The sequence below is a fragment of the Oncorhynchus masou genome, chromosome 5, assembly GCF_036934945.1.
Source record: "Oncorhynchus masou masou isolate Uvic2021 chromosome 5, UVic_Omas_1.1, whole genome shotgun sequence".
Lineage (NCBI taxonomy): Eukaryota > Metazoa > Chordata > Actinopteri > Salmoniformes > Salmonidae > Oncorhynchus > Oncorhynchus masou.
The window spans coordinates 58,239,613-58,260,202 of NC_088216.1; the positions used below are offsets into that span (position 1 = coordinate 58,239,613).

The 20,590-nt window shown below is 43.9% G+C and overlaps 1 protein-coding gene across 1 annotated transcript in view; it reads left to right on the forward strand.

The window, feature by feature from the left end:
• The window catches only part of LOC135527488 (G-protein coupled receptor 22-like), a 68,765-nt gene extending 62,227 nt beyond the window's left edge, over positions 1–6,538 (forward strand). Inside the window, exons 3-5 of the mRNA XM_064955998.1 lie at positions 4,060–4,787; positions 4,935–5,201; positions 5,357–6,538. Of these exons, the coding sequence (XP_064812070.1) occupies positions 4,175–4,787; positions 4,935–5,201; positions 5,357–5,877 (1,401 nt within the window). The 5' untranslated portion in view covers positions 4,060–4,174 and the 3' untranslated portion in view covers positions 5,878–6,538. The remainder of the gene's footprint in view (positions 1–4,059; positions 4,788–4,934; positions 5,202–5,356) is intronic.
• The last annotated feature ends 14,052 nt before the right edge of the window (positions 6,539–20,590 follow it).

The window sequence follows — 20,590 nt, forward strand, 5'->3', positions numbered from 1 at the left end:
CAATAAAGCAGTTTCCGTGTTGCGAAGTGAGTTGAATCCCGACTTGAATTTGTCAAATAAGTTGGTTCATACTGAAATAAGCCACAATTGCTTGAAATCAACTTTAAAAACAATTGGGATACAAAAGGAAACTTAGAGATAGGTCTATAGTTATTCAGTGAGGAGGGATCTAGATTGGTATTTTTAAGGAGAGGTTGAACCAGAGCAGTTTTAAACTACGCTGGAACGGAACAGAGGTCAAGGAACTATTTACAATAGACAGAATGTTGGGACCAACACTTACTCACTCACCAACTGTAGTATTTAATACAGTATTGTCCATAAAAACACTACAGTCCGCAACAGCACTACACTGCAGCAGAGGTGCTGCACTATCTGTCGAGGTCTAAGTCCTACCTACCTGCCTAGAGATTATGGAAAGTGCACTATTTAATCATTCTCCTGTAGGAGAAAGCTTCCACTTCTATGTCAAAAACACTACACTACAAAATGCAAAACACAACATTAATTACAATAGTATATACTAGTTTTCTTTTACTGTAGTATTTATAATGTAGTTAACTGTAAATGCTTGGTGGTGGAAAAAGTACCAAATTGTTATACTTTATTAAAATTAAATATACCTTAATAGAAAAGTAAAAGTGAAAGTCACCCAGTAAAATACATTTTTTATTTTTGTAATTTTTACCCCACTGAAATGTAACAAGTACATTTGCGTGTTAAAGAACATTTAGGAATGTAGTGGTATAAAAGTAAAAAATATACATGGCATAGGAAAGTACAGATACCCCAAAAAACAACTTAAGTAGTACTTCAAAGTATTTCTACTTAGTTACCACTGTCAATACTACAGTATACTACAGTAAATACTACAGTAAAGTCTGCAAAAACTCAGTGTAGTATTTACACCATAGTATACTATGTATGCCATAGTACAGAAATAGAAAGGTTCAGGAGACATTATCTATAGCACGCATGCAGGAGAGAGGAAAAACAGTACAACACTCAACACTCAACACTAAAGTGCCCTAAGTGAATTCTGTATTGTCATTTTATCTGACCAGAATGAATTTGGCCCTTCATTAAGTGTGTGTTCTCATGCAGTTTGAACATGAAAAGGTCCACCAGAGAATTGATGGTATTTCAAGCTGAGTAGTTAGTTTAACCAATTCAACTTGGTTACATAACGTTCTGAGCCACATCTGAGCAAACTGCACATGTGGCTCAGAACCTTGTCTGTGAGAGAATCAAACTTGAAAAGGAGATATGTGCCAACTAGGGCAAAATAAGCTGGAGGGAGGCAAGGCATGGATCTAAAAAACAGACAGATGAGCGTTGTAGGGAAGAGATGGAGGGGAGGGAGGGGTGTGGGTGTTGCTGGTTACTACTAGCCTTGTTTATGTTCCGACGCACCCCTCTGAAAACTATTAACTGTCGCCACACTGTTGGCCCTGGGCTATGTCAACAAGCCCTGTACGCTCTATAACGCACCCCAACAAGGAACGATGAAACCTGCTCATCAACATGTGAAACCTCTCCTCTCCTTAGCTATCCACGGTTGAAATTAAGCAATGAAAGCGTGGGATTTAACAGAGATTTGGAGGGTGTTTGTTTTGTAAAAAGGTTTGACTGACCTCATCTGTGGGCAGAGAAAGACTGGCTGGACTCATATGAAGATGGATCATCATTGGAGCAGTGCTTGAATGTGTCTCCTATCTGGATATGTATTTCTGAGTATTTTTTGAGAAAAGAGGACTTTTCCATAACGTATGCATGTTATCTGACCTAGTTAATGGAGGGTGTATGTTGTGTAAGGATGAACCGCCCACCCACTCTCTCAGAATGTGGGCAGTGAAATTTGCAGCTCCTCCTTACTGGTTCAGGGATACAGCCAGACGGTAGAATACAGGAGGTGGGGAGTTCTGTAGGCCAATATCTCCCCATTGGCTTGTTAAAAAGCTGTGGGGGCTGCTTGTGGCACTTCCATCTGTTCACCTCCAACTTCACGGCACTAACAAAACAACACACACACACACACACACACACACACACACACACACACACACACACACACACACACACACACACACACACACACACCACACTCCATGCCATCCTCAGAGAGGGAAAAGTATTCTCACCACCCTCCACCCCTTAGAACTATTTCCAGTGCCTCCATGACACATGTTGTTGTCTCAGCTCTGATCATACATCATACCTCTAGTCCAGTGGTTCCCAAACTTTTTATAGTCCCGTACCACTTAAAACATTCAACCTCCAACTGCGTACCCCCTCTAGCACCAGGGCCAGCGCACTCTCAAATATTGTTTTTTGCCATCATTGTAAGCCTGCCACACACACAATAAACAATACATTTATTAAACATAAGAATGAGTTTTTGTCACAACCCGGCTTGGCAGGGCATGAAGTGACAAAGAGCTAGGCACAAATAGGACCAGGGCACAAATAATAATATAATAATAATTTATCATTTTGCTCATTATTTAGCCATCTTACATATAAAACCTTATTTGTTTATCAAAAATTGTGAATAACTCACCACAGGTTAATGAGAAGGGTGTGCTTGAAATGATGCACATAACTCTGCAATGTTATGTTGTATTGGAGAGAGTCTGTCTTAAATAATTTTTCACACACGGTCTGTGCCTGTATTTAGTTTTCATGCTAGTGAGGGCCGAGAATCCACTCTCACATATGTACGTGCAAAGGGCATCAGTGTCTTAACAGCGTGATTTCCAAGGCAAGAAACTCTGAGCGCAGCCCTGGCAGAAATCTGGCAGTGGCTTCTGATTAAATTCAATTTTCACAGAACCGCTTGTTGCAATTTCGTTGAGGCTCTCTTGATCAGATAGCAGTAAGTGGACTGGAGGCAGGGCATGAAAGGGATAACGAATCCAGTTGTTTGTGTTGTCTGTTTCGGGAAAGTACAGTACCTACGTAATTGCACACCCAGATCACTCAGGTGCTTTGCTATATCACATTTGACATTGTCAGTAAGCTTGAGTTCATTTGCACACAAAAAGTAACACAATGATGGAAAGACCTGTGTGTTGTCCCTGTTAATGCAAAAAGAAAAAATCTCCAACATCTTAGCCTCAATTTTGTCCCACACATTGAATATAGTTGCGGAGAGTCGGTAATCCTAGATTCAGATCATTCAGGCGAGAAAAAACATCACCCAGATAGGTCAGTCGTGTGAGAAACCTGTCATCATGCAAGCAGCCAGACAAGTGAAAATGGTCATTAAAGAAAACTTTAAGCTTGTCTCTCAATTCAAAACAATATGTCAATACTTTGCCCCTTGATAACCAGCGCACTTCTGTATGTTGTAAAAGCATTACATGGTTGCTGCCCTTATCATCGCCTAATGCAGAAAATACATGAGAGTTTAGGGGCCTTGCTTTAACAAAGTTAACCATTTTCACTGTAGTGTCAAACGTCTTTCAAACGTCTTGGTGGATGCTGCAGTGTACCCAAGTGGCATTAGGAGCAACTGCTTGCACGTGTGTTACTACTCCACTATGTCTCCCTGTCATGGCTTTTGTGCCATCAGTACAGATACCAACAGATCTTGACCACCAAAGTGCATTTGATGTCACAAAGTAATTGTTTCAAAATATCTCCTGCCATGTCACTAATGCGTCGTGAAACAGTGTTCCACAATAAAAGTCCTCCACAATAGTGTGGCGCTTGCCTGTCCTAGCCACTCGGTAGCTCACCATATAAGACGCTTCTAGCCCCTTCTTATTAATGGTATCTGTTGCTTTTCTACATGTCTTACTACTCGAAAGTTGTCTTTATTCTCACCCAAAACACTCCAGTGGCTTATTTTTCAAATTGTCATGTTAAATTTCTAAATGTCTGCGCAAGAGTGAAGGTTTCCCACGAGAGAGTAACAGTTAATGTGATTGGATGTTAATGAATCATGTTTGCTGCATATTTGTTGTTGGAGGCTTAAGAGGAGCTCAAGGTCCTATAGCTATAAGGTAATAGGTACGAGCTGAGCTATTCACCCTCCTTCTCTCCTTCTCTCCACAGAACTTCAGAGGTGCAGACCTGTCAATCACCCTCATCACCGTCCAGTCAAAGCCAGGAGAAAAGGAGAGGGCAGGGCATGGACTGGCTTGGCCGTTGCTATGCATGAGCGAGTGCCATGGTGTCCATGGAGACCAAGGGCTATACTGACCTCCTGGAGACCAGCGATGGGCAGGAGTCGGGACTTTTGGAGAGAGGGGACGTGTCGGGGACTGAGGAGGGCTGGAGCGTCCCCTTACCCCTGGGCTTCCAGGTGTCCCTCACCACCGTGCTGATGCTGGAGCTGGTGCTCGGCTTCAGCAGCAACCTGACCGTGCTGGTGCTCTACTGCGCCCAGTCCAACCTGGTTGACTCAGTCAGCAACATGGTTACGGTCAGCTTGCACGTGCTGGACATCCTGGTGTGTGTGCTGTGTCTGCCGCTGACCGTGGCGATCATCCTGCTCCCAGTGGACGGTAGTGGCGGGGGCATCCTGGCTACGCTGTGCTGCTTCCATGAGGCCTGCGTCACCTTCACCAGTGTGGCCACGGCCATCAATGTGCTGGTCATCAGCCTGGACCGCTACGACATCACCGTCCGTCCAGCCACGCGGCTGCTGACCCCGCGACGTGCTGCACTCCTCCTGGCTGCCGTTTGGGCCATATCACTGGCCGTCTTCTTCCTGCCCTTCCTGGAGGGGGACTTCTTCTCAATGGGGTCTGACGCGGAAGACAACGAGATTGGAGGAGCGTTGGAGATGGAGATGGGGGATCTGATCCCTGAGTCTGATTCTGAAGCCCCTACTGGACTGACCCCCACTGGGCAAAACCACACTGGGCTGACCCTCACTCCCTCCACCCCCTCTACTCCATACTACTCCCACCCCCTGCCACCATTGAGGCAGAACCGGACACTGCTATGTGTGGGTGGGCAGGGCTACCACACGGGCCTGGCCATGTACTACCACCTCCTCCTGCAGGTGCCCTGCTTCTTCATCGCCGTGGTCGTCATGTTGTTCACATACTCCCGCATCCTGCAGGCCCTCAACATCCGCATCGGCACCCACATAAAGAGGGGCCCACGGGCCTCCAATAAGGACTCAGGCTGCAGGATCCGCAGGCGGAGACAAAGGAGGAAGGGACTGAGTCTGGCCACAGAGGGGAGAGGTTCCTCCAGCCAGAACCAACGCCTCACCCACCCGCCCCTCATCCCATCCCCCAGCTCCCTCCCACCCCTCTCCTCCATGCCCCTGGTTACCTCTGACAGTGGGGCCACGGGGTCACCAACACCACCGCCACCACCCCCAGCGCCACCACCCCAGCGACCCCTAACCCCACTGACGACATCTCCCCCCCACCGGCGGCGGCAGACCGCCCAGGCGTCCAGGCTTCTGTGTCGGCCATCATCGCCCTGAGGAGGGCAGTGAGGCGCCACCGGGACCGGCGGGAGCGCCAGCGGAGAGTCTTCAAGATGTCCCTGATCATCATCTCCTCTTTCCTGGGCTGCTGGGCTCCTCTGTCCATGGTGAACATGTTGATACTGTGCCTGGGCCCCAGCGATGGCCTGGTACGTGTGAGACTCTGCTTCCTGGCCATGGCATACGGCACCACCATCTTCCACCCGCTGCTCTATGCCTTCACCAGGCAAAAGCTGCGTAAAGCGCTGAAGACCCATGTCAAGAAGAGGGTGGTGTCCCTGCTGCAGGTGGACCCGGCGCCCAACGGAGGAGCTGTTATTCACAACTCCTGGGTGCAGGGGGGTGGACAGAGGAAGGGACGCAAGCCCCGACTGGAGGGCAGTGACGCCACCAGTAACTGCCTAACAGTGGCTGTGAGAGAATGAGAGGCCGTGCAGCTGTGTGTGTGCGTGCGTATACAAGCGAGCTTGCATGGGTGTACAGTGTGTGATAGTTGACAAAGGTCACACTACATCATCAGCACCTCCCTCCATCCAGATGTGTGATGATGGCAGGTGGGCCCAGAGCTCTAATTAACATCAGACCTGCTCTATGATCTATGTACACAGCTCTTCATTAGTCCCCCAGTTAACGACAAGATGGCCACTCCTTCTCCATGGCAATGCCAAGCTACAAAGCAATATGTGATATCACCTGCGTTGCCGCAACCTTAGTTACTGTAGATATACATCCCAGTATAGGTACAGAGCAAAAATATCCACACACATTGATCAAGCTGTTGTCATTCACGGAACAAGTGAACACATCTACCTGCTCACAGATCTCAATGAGAGTCAATATCCAGTAACAGTTTATCATTTGATTAGTCATGCATTAAAGGTGAAGTTTTATTTTTTACAACCTATTTTTGATGTACTGTAAATGGCATGTTATAGAAGGATCCTGACACCATTTTTGTGATTTCATGTTTGTTTGTTTTTACTTCCCCCAAACAGCAAATTGCTTCCTCATCCTCATTGTGTAGTATGAGGTCCCCGAAAAAATATGAACAAAGGCTCCAAAAACACCCAAATTAAATAAAATGTTATTTGTTGCATACACATATTTAGCAGATGTTATTGAGGGTGTAGCGAAATGCTTTTGTTCCTAGCTCCAACTGTGCAATAATAACAAAACACAAAAATGCTAATAAATCTAAAAGGTAAAAGAATGAAATTAAGAAATATAGAAATATTAGGATGAGCAATGTCGGAGTCCAGAGTGTATATATATATATATATATATATATATATATATATACACACACAGTTGAAGTCGGAGGTTTACATACACCTTAGCCAAATACATTTAAACTCAGTTTTTCACTATTCCTGACATTTAATCCTAGTAAAGATTCCCTGTCTTAGGTCAGTTAGGATCACCACTTTATTTTCAGAATGATTATAGAGAGAATTATTTATTTCAGCTTTTATTTCTTTCATCACATTCCCAGTGGGTCAGAAGTTTACGTACACTCAATTAGTATTTGGTAGCATTGCCTTTAAATTGTTTAACTTAGGTCAAACATTTTGGGTAGCCTTCCCACAATAAGTTGGGTGAATTTTGGCCCATTCCTCCTGACAAAGCTGGTGTAACTGAATCAGGTTTGTAGGCCTCCTTGCTCGCACACACTTTTTCAGTTGTGCCCACAAATGTTCTATAGCACAAACCACCAGGGCTTTGTGATGGACATTCCAATACCTTGACTTTGTTGTCCTTAAGCCATTTTGCCACAACTTTGGAAGTATGCTTGGGGTCATTGTCCATTTCGAAGACCCATTTGTGACCAGGCTTTAATTTCCTGACTCATGTCTTGAGATGTTGCTTCAATATATCCACGTAATTTTCCTACCTCATGATGCCATCTATTTTATGAAGTGCACCAGTCCCTCCTGCAGCAAAGCACCCCCACAACATGATGCTGCCACCTCCATGCTTCACGGTTGGGATGGTTTTCTTTGGCTTGCAAGCCTCCCCCTTTTCCTCCAAACATAATGATGGTCATTAACAGTTCTACTTTTGTTTCATCAGACCAGAGGACATTTCTCCAAAAAGTACGATCTTTGTCCCCATGTGCAGTTGCAAACCGTAGTCTGGCTTTTTTATGGTGGTGTTGGAGCAGTGGCTTCTTCCTTGCTGAACGGCCTTTCAGGTGATGTCAATATAAGACTTGTTTTACTGTGGATATAGATACTTTTGTACCTTTTTCCTCCAGCATCTTCACAAGGTCCTTTGCTGTTGCTCTGGGATTGATTTTCACTTTTCGCACCAAAGTTCGTTCATCTCTAGGAGACAGAACACATCTCCTTCCTAAGCGGTATGACTGCTGCGTGGTCCCATGGTGTTTATACTTGCGTACTATTGTTTGTACAGATGAACATCGTACCTTCAGGCGTTTAAAAATTGCTCCCAAGAATGAACCAGACTTGTGGAGGTCTACAACTATTTTCTGGGGTCTTGGATGATTTATTTTGATTTTCCATTGATGAGGCACTGAGTTTGAAGGTAGGCCTTGAAATACATCCACAGGTACACCTCCATTGACTCAAATTATGTCAATTAGCCTATCAGAAGTTTCTAAAGCCATGACATAATTTCCGGAAATGTTCCAAGCTGTTTAAGGCACAGTCAACTTAGTGTATGTAAACTTCTGACCCACTGGATTTGTGATAGAGTGAATTATAAGTGAAATAATCTGTCTGTAAACAATTGTTGGAAAAATGACTTCTGTCATGCCAAAACTATAGTTTGTTAATTAACAAGACATTTGTGGAGTGGTTGAAAAATGAGTTTTCATGACGCAAATATTGATTCATTATTTACATAATTATTCAGACCCTTCGCTTTGAGACTGGGAATTGAGCTCCGGTGCATTCTGTTTCCATTGAACATCCTTGAGATGTTTCTACAAATTGATTGGAATCCACCTGTGGTAAATTATATTAATTGGACGTGATTTTGAAAGACACACACGTCTACAGTCGTGGCCAAAAGTTTTGAGAATGACACAAATATTAATTTTCACAAAGTCTGCTGCCTCAGTCTGTATGATGGCAATTTGCATATACTCCAGAATATTATGAAGAGTGATCAGATGAATTGCAATTAATTGCAATGTTCTTCTTTGCCATGCAAATTAACTGAATCCCCAAACAACATTTCCACTGCATTTCAGCCCTGCCACAAAAGGACCTGATGACATCATGTCAGTTATTCTCTCGTTAACACAGGTGTGAGTGTTGAAGAGGACAAGGCTGGAGATCACTCTGCCATGCTGATTGAGTTTGAATAACAGACTGGAAACTCCAAAAGGAGGGTGGGGCTTGGAATCATTGTTCTTCCTCTGTCAACCATGGTTACCTGCTAGGAAACACGTGCCGTCATCATTGCTTGCACAAAAAGGGCTTCACAGGCAAGGATATTGCTGCCAGTAAGATTGCACCTAAATCAACAATAAATTTGATCACCAAGAACTTCAAGGAGAGCGGTTCAATTGTTGTGAAGAAGGCTTCAGGGCGCCAAAGAAAGTCCAGCAAGGACTGAATGCAGGACCGCTTGCTCAGGATTGGCAGCAGGCAGGTGTGAGTGCATCAGCACGCACAGTGAGGCGAAGACTTTTGGAGGATGGCCTGGTGTCAAGAAGTGCAGCAAAGAAGCCACTTCTCTCCAGGGAAAACATCAGGGACAGACTGATATTCTGCCCAAGGTACAGGGATTGGACTCATTTTCTCTGATGAATCCCCTTTCCGATTGTTTGGGGCATCTGGAAAAAAGCTTGTCTAGAGAAGACAAGGTGAGCGCTACCATCAGTCCTGTGTCATGCCAACAGTAAAGCATCCTGAGACCATTCATGTTTGGGGTTGCTTCTCAGCCAAGGGAGTGGGCTCACTCACAATTTTGCCTAAGAACACAGCCATGAATAAAGAATGGTACCAACACATCCTCCGAGAGCAACTTCTCCCAACCATCCAGGAACAGTTTGGTGACGAACAATGCCTTTTCCAGCATGATGGAGCACCTTGCCATAAGGCAAAAGTGATAACTAAGTGGCTTGGGGAACAAAACATCAATATTTTGGGTCCATGGCCAGGAAACTCCCAAGAACCTTAATCCCATTGAGAACTTGTGGTCAATCCTCAAGAGGTGGGTGGACAAACAAAACCCCACAAATTCTGACAAACTCTAAGCATTGATTATGCAAGAATGGGCTTCAATCAGTCAGGATGTGGCCCAGAAGTTAATTGACAGCATGCCAGGCTGGATTGCAGAGGTCTTGAAAAAGAAGGGTCAACACTGCAAATATTGACTCTTTGCATCAACTTCATGTAATTGTCAATAAAAGCCTTTGACACTTCTGAAAGGCTTGTAATTATACTTCAGTATTCCATTGCAACACCTAACAAAAATATCTAAAGACACTGAGGCAGCAAACTTTGTGAAAATTGTATCGAAGGTTCCACAGTTGACAGTGCATGTTAGAGCAAAAACCAAGCCATGAGGTCAAAGGAAGTGGCCATAGAGCTCCGAGACAGTATTGTGCAAAGGGGAAGAGTACCAAAAGAATTCTGCAGCATTGAATGTCTCCAAGAACTCAGTGGCCTCCATCATTCCTGAATGGAAGTAGATTGGAACCACCAAGACTCTTCCAGAATTGGCCGCCCGGCCATACTGAGCAATCTGGGAAAAAAGGCCTTGGTCAGGGAGGTGACAAAGAACTCAAATGGTCACTCTGACAGAGCTCTAGAGTACCTCTGTGGAGATGGGAGAACTTTCCAGAAGGACAACCATTTCTGCGGCACTCCACCGATCAGGCCTTTAAGCCACTCCTCAGTAAAAGGCACATGACAGCCCGCTTGGAGTTTGCCTAAAGGCACCTAAAGGCTTTCAGACCCTGAGAACAAGATTCTCTGGTCTGATGAAAGGTCTGGAGAGAACCTGGCACCATCCCTACGGTGAAGCATGGTGGTGGCATCATCATGCTATGGGGATATTTTTCAGTGGCAGGGCCTGAGAGACTAGTCAGGATCAAGGGAAAGATTAACAAAGCAAAGTATAGAGAGATCCTTGATGAACACATGCTCCAGAGCGCTCAGGATCTCAGAATGGGGCGAAGGTTCACCTTCAAACAGGACAACAACCCTAAGCACACAGCCAAGACAACACATGAGTGGCTTCAGGACAAGTCTTTAAATGTCCTTAAGTGGCCCAGCCAGAGCCCAGACTTGAACCCAATCAAACATCTCTGGAAGAGGTTTGAAAATAGCTGTGCAGCAACACTCCCCATCCAACCTGACAGAGCTTGAGAGGATCTGCAGAGAAGAATGGGAGAAACTCTCCAAATACAGGTGTGCCAAGCTTGTAGCATCATACCCAAGAAGACTCAATGCTGTAATCACTTCCACAGGTGCTTCAACAAAATACTGAGTAACGGGTCTGAATAGTTATGTAAGTGTGATATTTCAGTTTTTTTATTTGATATAAATTTGCAAAAATTACAAAAAATACAGTTTTTGCTTTGTCATTATGGGGTGTTGTGTGTAAATTGAGGGGTAAAACCAATTTAATCAATATTAGAATAAAGCTGTCATGTAACAAAATGTGAAAAAAGTCAAGGGGTCTGAACATTTTCTGAATGCACTTTATATGGATAGAATATGTACAGTGCCTTGCGAAAGTATTCGGCCCCCTTGAACTTTGCGACCTTTTGCCACATTTCAGGCTTCAAACATAAAGATATAAAACTGTATTTTTTTGTGAAGAATCAACAACAATTGGGACGCAATCATGAAGTGGAACGACATTTATTGGATATTTCAAACTTTTTTAACAAATCAAAAACTGAAAAATTGGGCGTGTAAAATTATTCAGCCCCTTTACTTTCAGTGCAGCAAACTCTCTCCAGAAGTTCAGTGAGGATCTCTGAATGATCCAATGTTGACCTAAATGACTAATGATGATAAATACAATCCACCTGTGTGTAATCAAGTCTCCGTATAAATGCACCTACACTGTGATAGTCTCAGAGGTCCGTTAAAAGCGCAGAGAGCATTATGAAGAACAAGGAACACACCAGGCAGGTCCGAGATACGGTTGTGAAGACGTTTAAAACTGGATTTGGATACAAAAATATTTCCCAAGCTTTAAACATCCCAAGGAGCACTGTGCAAGCGATAATATTGAAATGGAAGGAGTATCAGACCACTGCAAATCTACCAAGACCTGGCCGTCCCTCTAAACTTTCAGCTCATACAAGGAGAAGACTGATCAGAGATGCAGCCAAGAGGCCCATGATCACTCTGGATGAACTGCAGAGATCTACAGCTGAGGTGGGAGACTCTGTCCATAGGACAACAATCAGTCGTATATTGCACAAATCTGGCCTTTATGGAAGAGTGGCAAGAAGAAAGCCATTTCTTAAAGATATCCATAAAAAGTGTTGTTTAAAGTTTGCCACAAGCCACCTGGGGGACACACCAAACATGTGGAAGAAGGTGCTCTGGTCAGATGAAACCAAAATTGAACTTTTTGGCAACAATGCAAAACGTTATGTTTGGCGTAAAAGCAACACAGCTCATCACCCTGAACAAACCATCCCCACTGTCAAACATGGTGGTGGCAGCATCATGGTTTGGGCCTGCTTTTCTTCAGCAGGGACAGGGAAGATGGTTAAAATTGATGGGAAGATGGATGGAGCCAAATACAGGACCATTCTGGAAGAAAACCTGATGGAGTCTGCAAAAGACCTGAGACTGGGACAGAGATTTGTCTTCCAATAAGACAATAATCCAAAACAGAAAGCAAAATCTACAATGGAATGTTTCAAAAATAAACATATCCAGGTGTTAGAATGACCAAGTCAAAGTCCAGACCTGAATCCAATCGAGAATCTGTGGAAAGAACTGAAAACTGCTGTTCACAAATGCTCTCCATCCAACCTCACTGAGCTCAGTCTCTCGATGTGCAAAACTGATAGAGACATACCCCAAGCGACTTACAGTTGTAATCGCAGCAAAAGGTGGCGCTACAAAGTATTAACATAAGGGGGCTGAATAATTTTGCACGCCCAATTTTTCAGTTTTTGATTTGTTAAAAAAGTTTGAAATATCCAATAAATGTCGTTCCACTTCATGATTGTGTCCCACTTGTTGTTGATTCTTCACAAAAAAATACAGTTTTATATCTTTATGTTTGAAGCCTGAAATGTGGCAAAAGGTCGCAAAGTTCAAGGGGGCCGAATACTTTCGCAAGGCACTGTATATGAAGAATAGTATATGTACAGCAATAGTTAAATAGGATAGGCCTTGACGAGAATACAGTATATACATATGAAGTGGGTAAACAGTATGTAAACATTATTAAAGTGACCAGTGTTATGTACATAGGGCAGCAGCCTCTAAGGTGCATGGTAGAGTAACCAGGTTATAGCCGGCTAGTGACAGTGACTAAAGTTCAGGGCAGGGTACTGGGTGGTGGCCGGCTAGTGGTGATTATTTAATATGTCTGATGGCCCTGAGATAGGAGCTGTATTTCAGTCTCTTGGTCCCAGCTTTGATGCACCTGTACTGACCTCACTTTCTGCTTGGTAGCGGGGTGAACAGGCTGTGGCTCAGGTGGCTGAGGTCCTTGATGATCTTCTTGGCCTTCCTGTGACACCGGGTACTGTAGATGTCCTGGAGGGCAAGCAGTGGGCCCCCGGTGATGTGTTGAGCAGACTGCACAACCCTCTGGAGTGCCCTAGTGTGGCGGACGGTACAGTTGTCATACCAGGTGGTGATACAGCCCGACAGGATGCTCTCAATGGTGCATCTGTAAAAGTTTGTGAGGGTCTTAGAGGCCAAGCAAAAGTTCTTCAGCCTCCTGAGGTTTGGGTGGACTGTCTGTTTGGGTGGACCATTTCAGATTGTCAGTGATGGCCCACTATACATCCTTTAGAAACTGCAAAGCTCTAAAGATAGTAATGCAAGTCTTTAGATGTTGTACACATGAAATTGTGCCATTCCGAACTTTATCCGTAGTGTTATATTCCCTTTTGCGTGGCTGGATCTGTTTCCCCTATCCAGCTGTTCCATTCTCCTTGTAGCCTGCTGCTACAGGTAACTACCAAAATAGAGGAAACACCAACATAAAGTGTCTTAATAGGGCGTTGGGCCACCACGACCAGCCAGAAAAGCTTCAATGCGCCTTTGCATAGATTCTACAAGTGTCTGGAACTTCCTGTGTGGAAGCACCCCGTGCTTTCAATATGCGTTGTATCCCTCATTTACTCAAGTGTTTCCTTTATTTTGGCAGTTACCTGTAGAATAGACTGAGAGGTATCACTAGAGTTACAAAAACATTGACTATAACATTACATATAAAGTTCAGAATGACAAAATGTCATGTCTACAACATCTAAAGACCTGCATCACTCTACTGAGAGCTTTGCAGTTTCTAAAGGATGCATTTGGGTGTTTTGGAGCCTTTGTTCATGTTTTGGGGGGGGCTCCATATCACACAAAGAAGATGAGGAAGTGATCTGTTGTTTGGGGTAAGTTTCTCAAAAACATATGAAATCATGCCTGGACCCTTCTATAACATGCTATTTATATAAAAAATAGAGATTTGGTTGTAACAATAAAAACTCCTTAATTTCCTTTTTTCAAAGGATTCTGAATGTTTTACTGTATGTCTTGTGTTTACAAGAGTGTAGTGTGCGTGTGTGTGGTTCTATATAGTTCCAAATAATGGTTTTTGGGGTTGTTAACATAGCGGATCCCTTTTTGGTGCTATCTAGAATACTTTTTTGAAGGATCTGTAAAGAACCATGCTTACAGGATTCTAAATAGAACCTTTATGGCGCTATAAAGAACCATTTCATAAGGTTCTGCGGTATATAGCACCATAAAGAGTTCCGCTATGGTAACATTCTTTTTGGGGGCTAAATAGGACCTGTTTTAAATAACCTTTGTCAAAGGTTCTACAAAGAACCTTTTGAAGAACCATACAGGGTTTTATATTGTGGTTAGTAGCCATTTGATATTGTTACATTTCCATAGGTATTAATCCACAAATTTAATCAGGTGTGCTAGCTCCAGAACAGCTCAGGGTCCTTGAGGAGAAAAATGAAAACCACTGATATAGTCAACAGCTCATAGTTGACACAAAACCTTACATGGGTCTTTCATAAGACATCATTATTGATCAGTTTTTTTTCCATATGCAATGACATAATACAACATATTAGATCAACTGGGATAGCACTCTCAATCATGGTTGCACAAAAAGAGCTGTGCGCAAACCACACCCCAAATATATTCCAATGAGCCTCTGCCCCTACATTTGAATTTTCACAAAAAGATTAAAGAACGATTTTCTTAACTGCAAAAAAACATTGAAGGGCTCAAAGGGTTCATTGAGTCATTATGGTTCCACATAGAACCATAACCCTTACCAAAGAACCCTTGAGGAACCCTCTTTTTCTTAGAGGGCAGATGGTTGCACCACTGTGAACCATCCCAGGCTCCGGAGTTAGACAGGTCCTGGAGCAGCATTTGGAGGTTGTTTTCAATCTGTGTCTACCTCCTCCTCAGGGCTTTATATCTCAAATACACAGCATTATATTGTTATCATTTGTTAATGTTTCATGTGTTAGAATTTGATTTTGTTTATGTATTTTTTACTTTTCTAAACTTAATATTTGAACTTGATTATTGAATGATTTAATTGAAGAAGAAAAAAAGAATTCAAAAACTGGTAATAACTTTTGGATAAAGAACAAGTAGAATGACCTTTATATATATATATACAGTACTTTGGAATGTTTTCAGACCCCTTGACTTTTTCCACATTTTGTTACGTTCAATCGTCAATCTAGACACAATACACCATAATGACAAAGCAAAAACATTTTGAGTCTCATTACAAAGGGTCTGATTACTTATGTAAATAAGGTATTTGTGTTTTTTTATGTTTAATGCATTTGCAAACATTTCTAAAAACCTGTTTTCACTTTGTCATTATGGGGTATTGTGTGTAGATTGATAAAGATTTTTTATTTATTTAATCAATTTTAGAATAAGGCTGTAACATAAGAAAATTTGAGAAAGGTCAAGGGGTCTGAATACTTTCCAAATGCACTGTATCTCCCTCTGAAGCATGTTGAACATATACAGTTACATCATTGCACCAGCCCTCAGTTATTGTGATAGGTATTAGCCTAGTTATAGCCATGAAGTAGGTAGGCTACATACATTACCAGTCAAAAGTTTGGACACACTGACTCATTCAAAGGTTTTTCTTTATTTGTACTATTTTCTACACCTGTTTTTCAACAGGAAATGACCCAACACACCTCAAGGCTGTGTAAGGGTTATTTGACCATGAAGGAAACCTGGCCTCTACAATCACCTGACTTCAACCCAATTGAGATGGTTTGGGATGAGTTGGACCACAGAGTGAAGGAAAAGCAGCCAACAAGTGCTCAGCATATGTGGGAACTCCTTCTAGGTGAAACTGGTTGAGAGAATTCCAAGCGTGTGCATTGCGGTCATCAAATCAAAGGGTAGCTACTTTGAAGAATCTCAAATATATGTCAATATTTTTAACACTTTCTTGATTACTATATGATTCCATATGTTATTTCATCGTTTTGATGTGTTTCCTATTATTCTACAATAATAGTGAAGATGAATGAATAGGTGTGTGTAAACGTTTGACTGGTACTGTATGATCAAAAGTTTGGGTAGACTATGTATGGCTCTCAAGTGTGAAGGAACTTTTCCAGTCTCTTTTGTGGGTTACTATAATATAGGTCCTCCTTCTCCCTCCTGCTTCACTCTGGAGCCAGACGGAAGGAATTCATTCCTGTGTATTTATATATGTACATGTTCAGGGATGTAAATATTCTAATATCTAGCTCTTAGGGGTTTGAGTGGAAGGATTATTTTGTGTTGCAGCAGTCATCTGCTGACCAGAATATCAGCTGTGCTGAGTGAGAGGGTAAGAAAACACACATGGAAGAGATCAAACATCTAAATGTATTTTGTTTCTGTATGTGTGTACCGTACTGTACATTTATTGCCATGTATATAGAGATAGTATTGTACATGATTTCTATTGTGTTGTTATATTGTATTTCTTATTAGAACATTACAAAATCTGGAATAATAATTAAAAAAGACTGTGCACATGCCTACGTGGACACATGCCTTTTCATTTACATAGCGAGTATCTTACACAGAGAGAGGAGCTTGAGTGTGTGTGTGTGGGAGAGAGAGCACTCCCAGTCCCATCATGAACCTGTTCCACTGTCAATCAACTCTGCACAGCACACATTCCATTCCATTGGGATTTTGGTGAGACCTGATTCATTATATTGTAGGCTACATGGTTTGCCATTTTCAATTAATGTTAGCTGCTCAGTTAGCCTTGACTGTGGCTCTGAGCATTCAGGAATTGGTGCTGTTCGATGTTTAGTGTCATAGCTCTTATCAGACCTAAAGGCTTTCAGTAGGATGCATGTGATGATTGTTAAAGTTTATCACATATCCTTTATGACCAATCTCAGTTACAATTTGCATGTAGTTGATTAAAATCTATGACAGGACTCTGTGAAAAGTGGTTCCTCCAATTAGTCATGTATTTAACCTTTTGACGACATGGGGCCAACAATATTAATCATTAACAACTATTGACTTGCAATTTCTATGAATATTGCAATGAGATCGACACAAAAAAACCTGTCATTGACAATCGATGTAACACCACACTTTACATGCTTTAAAATAATACATTTACCATTTGCTCGCTATCGAGTCAAGTTTTTCTAGGATTGTCACTGATTATGTTTTGTGCATGCTAATAGCATGTAGCGGATGTTGGCTTCTCCCATTGGAGACCTGGGTTCAGATCCCACCCATGACACTAACACTTGTGGAAAGATTGACCTACCTTGCAGAGATAATATGCACAGCTTGTGTCTCAGCAGTCCAATCTAGCTCAGTCAATAGGAGGACCTGCCAGGTCTGCTTAGCCCTGGACTGACTTTATAATTATCCATTCCAACTGTCCAAATCTGTCACTCTTTCTTTCTACCCCTGACCGTCCCTCCCCTTCTTCATCCCCTGCTACCACGCTCCCTCCTCTTTCTCTCTCTTCTCCATCACCTGCTACCACGCTCCCTCCTCTTTCTCTCTCTTCTCCATCCCCTGCTACCACGCTCCCTCCTCTCTCTTTCTCTCTCTTCTCCATCCCCTGCTACCACGCTCCCTCCTCTCTCTCTTTCTCTCTCTTCTCCATCCCCTGCTACCATGCTCCCTCCTCTCTCTCTTTCTCTCTCTTCTCCATCCCCTGCTACCACGCTCCCTCCTCTCTCTCTTTCTCTCTCTTCTCCATCCCCTGCTACCACGCTCCCTCCTCTCTCTCTCTTCTCCATCCCCTGCTTCCACGCTCCCTCCTCTCTCTCTCTTCTCCATCCCCTTCTACCACGCTCCCTCCTCTCTCTCTCTTCTCCATCCCCTGCTACCACGCTCCCTCCTCTTTCTCTCTCTTCTCTATCCCCTGCTACCATGCTCCCTCCTCTCTCTCTTTCTCTCTTCTCCATCCCCTGCTACCGCGCTCCCTCCTCTCTCTCTTTCTCTCTTCTCCATCCCCTGCTACCACTCTCTCTCTTTCTCTCTTCTCCATCCCCTGCTACCACGCTCCCTCCCCTCTCTCTTTCTCTGATCCCTCATTTAGAAACTCTGTCCCAGAGTCTTACAGTATTTACTGCTGACTGCAGCCACTCCGCTTTTCTTGAATAATAATATATATGCGCCATCCCTCCCTCATTCCCTCTCTCCAGTGCTGTGACAATAGGAAGCTAATGAAGATTACTGCTGGTGTTCAGGTAAACTTGTCCTCTACCAACACCTTACATCACTTTACCCTGCAGCTCACTTATCCTCAAAATTCCACCCGAAAATCCTCTTTTGGTATTTGTTTTATTAATCCATTGTTGACATAGTCCCAAAATGTTTTGCTTGTCAGCAATCGAGTTTTCAAGATATGTAACTTCCTAAATACTGAAATGATCCCTGTATGATGCATTTAGCATTAAATTATGCAAACATTTTGGTACTATGTCAACAATGGACTGATGAAACAAATACCAAAATATCTTTTTTGGATAGAGTTTTCCTTTAACACCTTCTTTACCTTATTAAGACAGATTGTTAACGTCCAGTATGTTGTGTGCGTGTGTGCATGCATTTGTGTGTGATGTCCAGCATGTTTTTTGAGCGATAAATAAGCAATAGAGATTATTACACCCTATGTTAATCATATTAGTTCCCTTCTCTACACCTAACTCTATACTGCCTCTCCTCCCTCCCCTTCTCTACTCCTGACTCTATACTGCCTCTCCTTCCTCCCCTTCTCTAAACCTCACTCTATACTGCCTCTCCTCCCCTTCTCTACTCCTGACTCTATACTGCCTCTCCTCCCTCCCCTTCTCTAAACCTCACTCTACGCTGCCTCTCCTCCCTCCCCTTCTCTACACCTCACTCTATACTGCCTCTCCTCACTCCCCTTCCTACACCTCACTCTATACTGCCTCTCCTCCCTCCCCTTCTCTAAACCTCACCCTATGATGCCTCTCTCCTCCCTCCCCTTCTCTACACCTCACTCTATACTGCCTTTCCTCCCTCCCCTTCTCTAAACCTCACTCTATGCTGCCTCTCCTCCCTCCCCTTCTCTACACCTCCCTCTATACTGCCTTTCCTCCCTCCCCTTCTCTAAACCTCATTCTATGCTGCCTCTCCTCCCTCCCCTTCTCTACACCTCACTCTATACTGCCTTTCCTCCCTCCCCTTCTCTACAGCTCACTCTATACTGCCTTTCCTCCCTCCCCTTCTCTACACCTCACTCTATACTGCCTCTCCTCCCTCCCCTTCACTACACCTCACTCTATACTGCCTCTCCTCCCTCCCCTTCTCTGCACCTCACTCTATACTGCCTTTCCTCCCTCCCCTTCTCTACACCTCACTCTATACTGCCTTCCCTCCCTCCCCTTCACTACACCTCACTCTATACTGCCTCTCCTCCCTCCCCTTCTCTACACCTCACTCTATACTGCCTTTCCTCCCTCCCCTTCTCTACACCTCACTCTATACTGCCTCTCCTCCCTCCCCTTCCTACACCTCACTCTATACTGCCTTCCCTCCCTTCCCTCCCTCCCCTTCTCTAAACCTCACTCTATGCTGCCTCTCCTCCCTCCCCTTCCTACACCTCACTCTATACTGCCTTTCCTCCCTCCCCTTCTCTACACCTCACTCTATACTGCCTCTCCTCCCTCCCCTTCCTACACCTCACTCTATACTGCCTTCCCTCCCTTCCCTCCCTCCCCTTCTCTAAACCTCACTCTATGCTGCCTCTCCTCCCTCCCCTTCCTACACCTCACTCTATACTGCCTTTCCTCCCTCCCCTTCTCTAAACCTCACTCTATGCTGCCTCTCCTCCCTCCCCTTCCTACACCTCACTCTATACTGCCTTTCCTCCCTCCCCTTCTCTAAACCTCACTCTATGCTGCCTCTCCTCCCTCCCCTTCCTACACCTCACTCTATACTGCCTTTCCTCCCTCCCCTTCTCTAAACCTCACTCTATGCTGCCTCTCCTCCCTCCCCTTCCTACACCTCACTCTATACTGCCTTTCCTCCTTCCCCTTCTCTAAACCTCACTCTATGCTGCCTCTCCTCCCTCCCCTTCCTACACCTCACTCTATACTGCCTTTCCTCCCTCCCCTTCTCTAAACCTCACTCTATGCTGCCTCTCCTCCCTCCCCTTCTCTTTTCCCCCTCAGTCTTTCCCCCCATCTTTCTCATTTCTTATCCACACTCAGGGAAAACATCTGCAGTGCCTGTGGAGGAAGGAAAGTCACCTTGGAGGAGAGAGTGAGGGAGAAAGAAAATGAAGGAAAGACTGGCAAGAGAGAGGGGGGGGGGATGGATGGGAATAAAGAGAAAATAGGAGAGAGGGGGATAAATGGGAAAGACAAGGAGATGGGAGGGGAGGGAGAGAGAATGAGCCTCTGCTTTAATGCATTTATAAACACCAATGGTTAGAGTCAACACTGGATGAGAATGT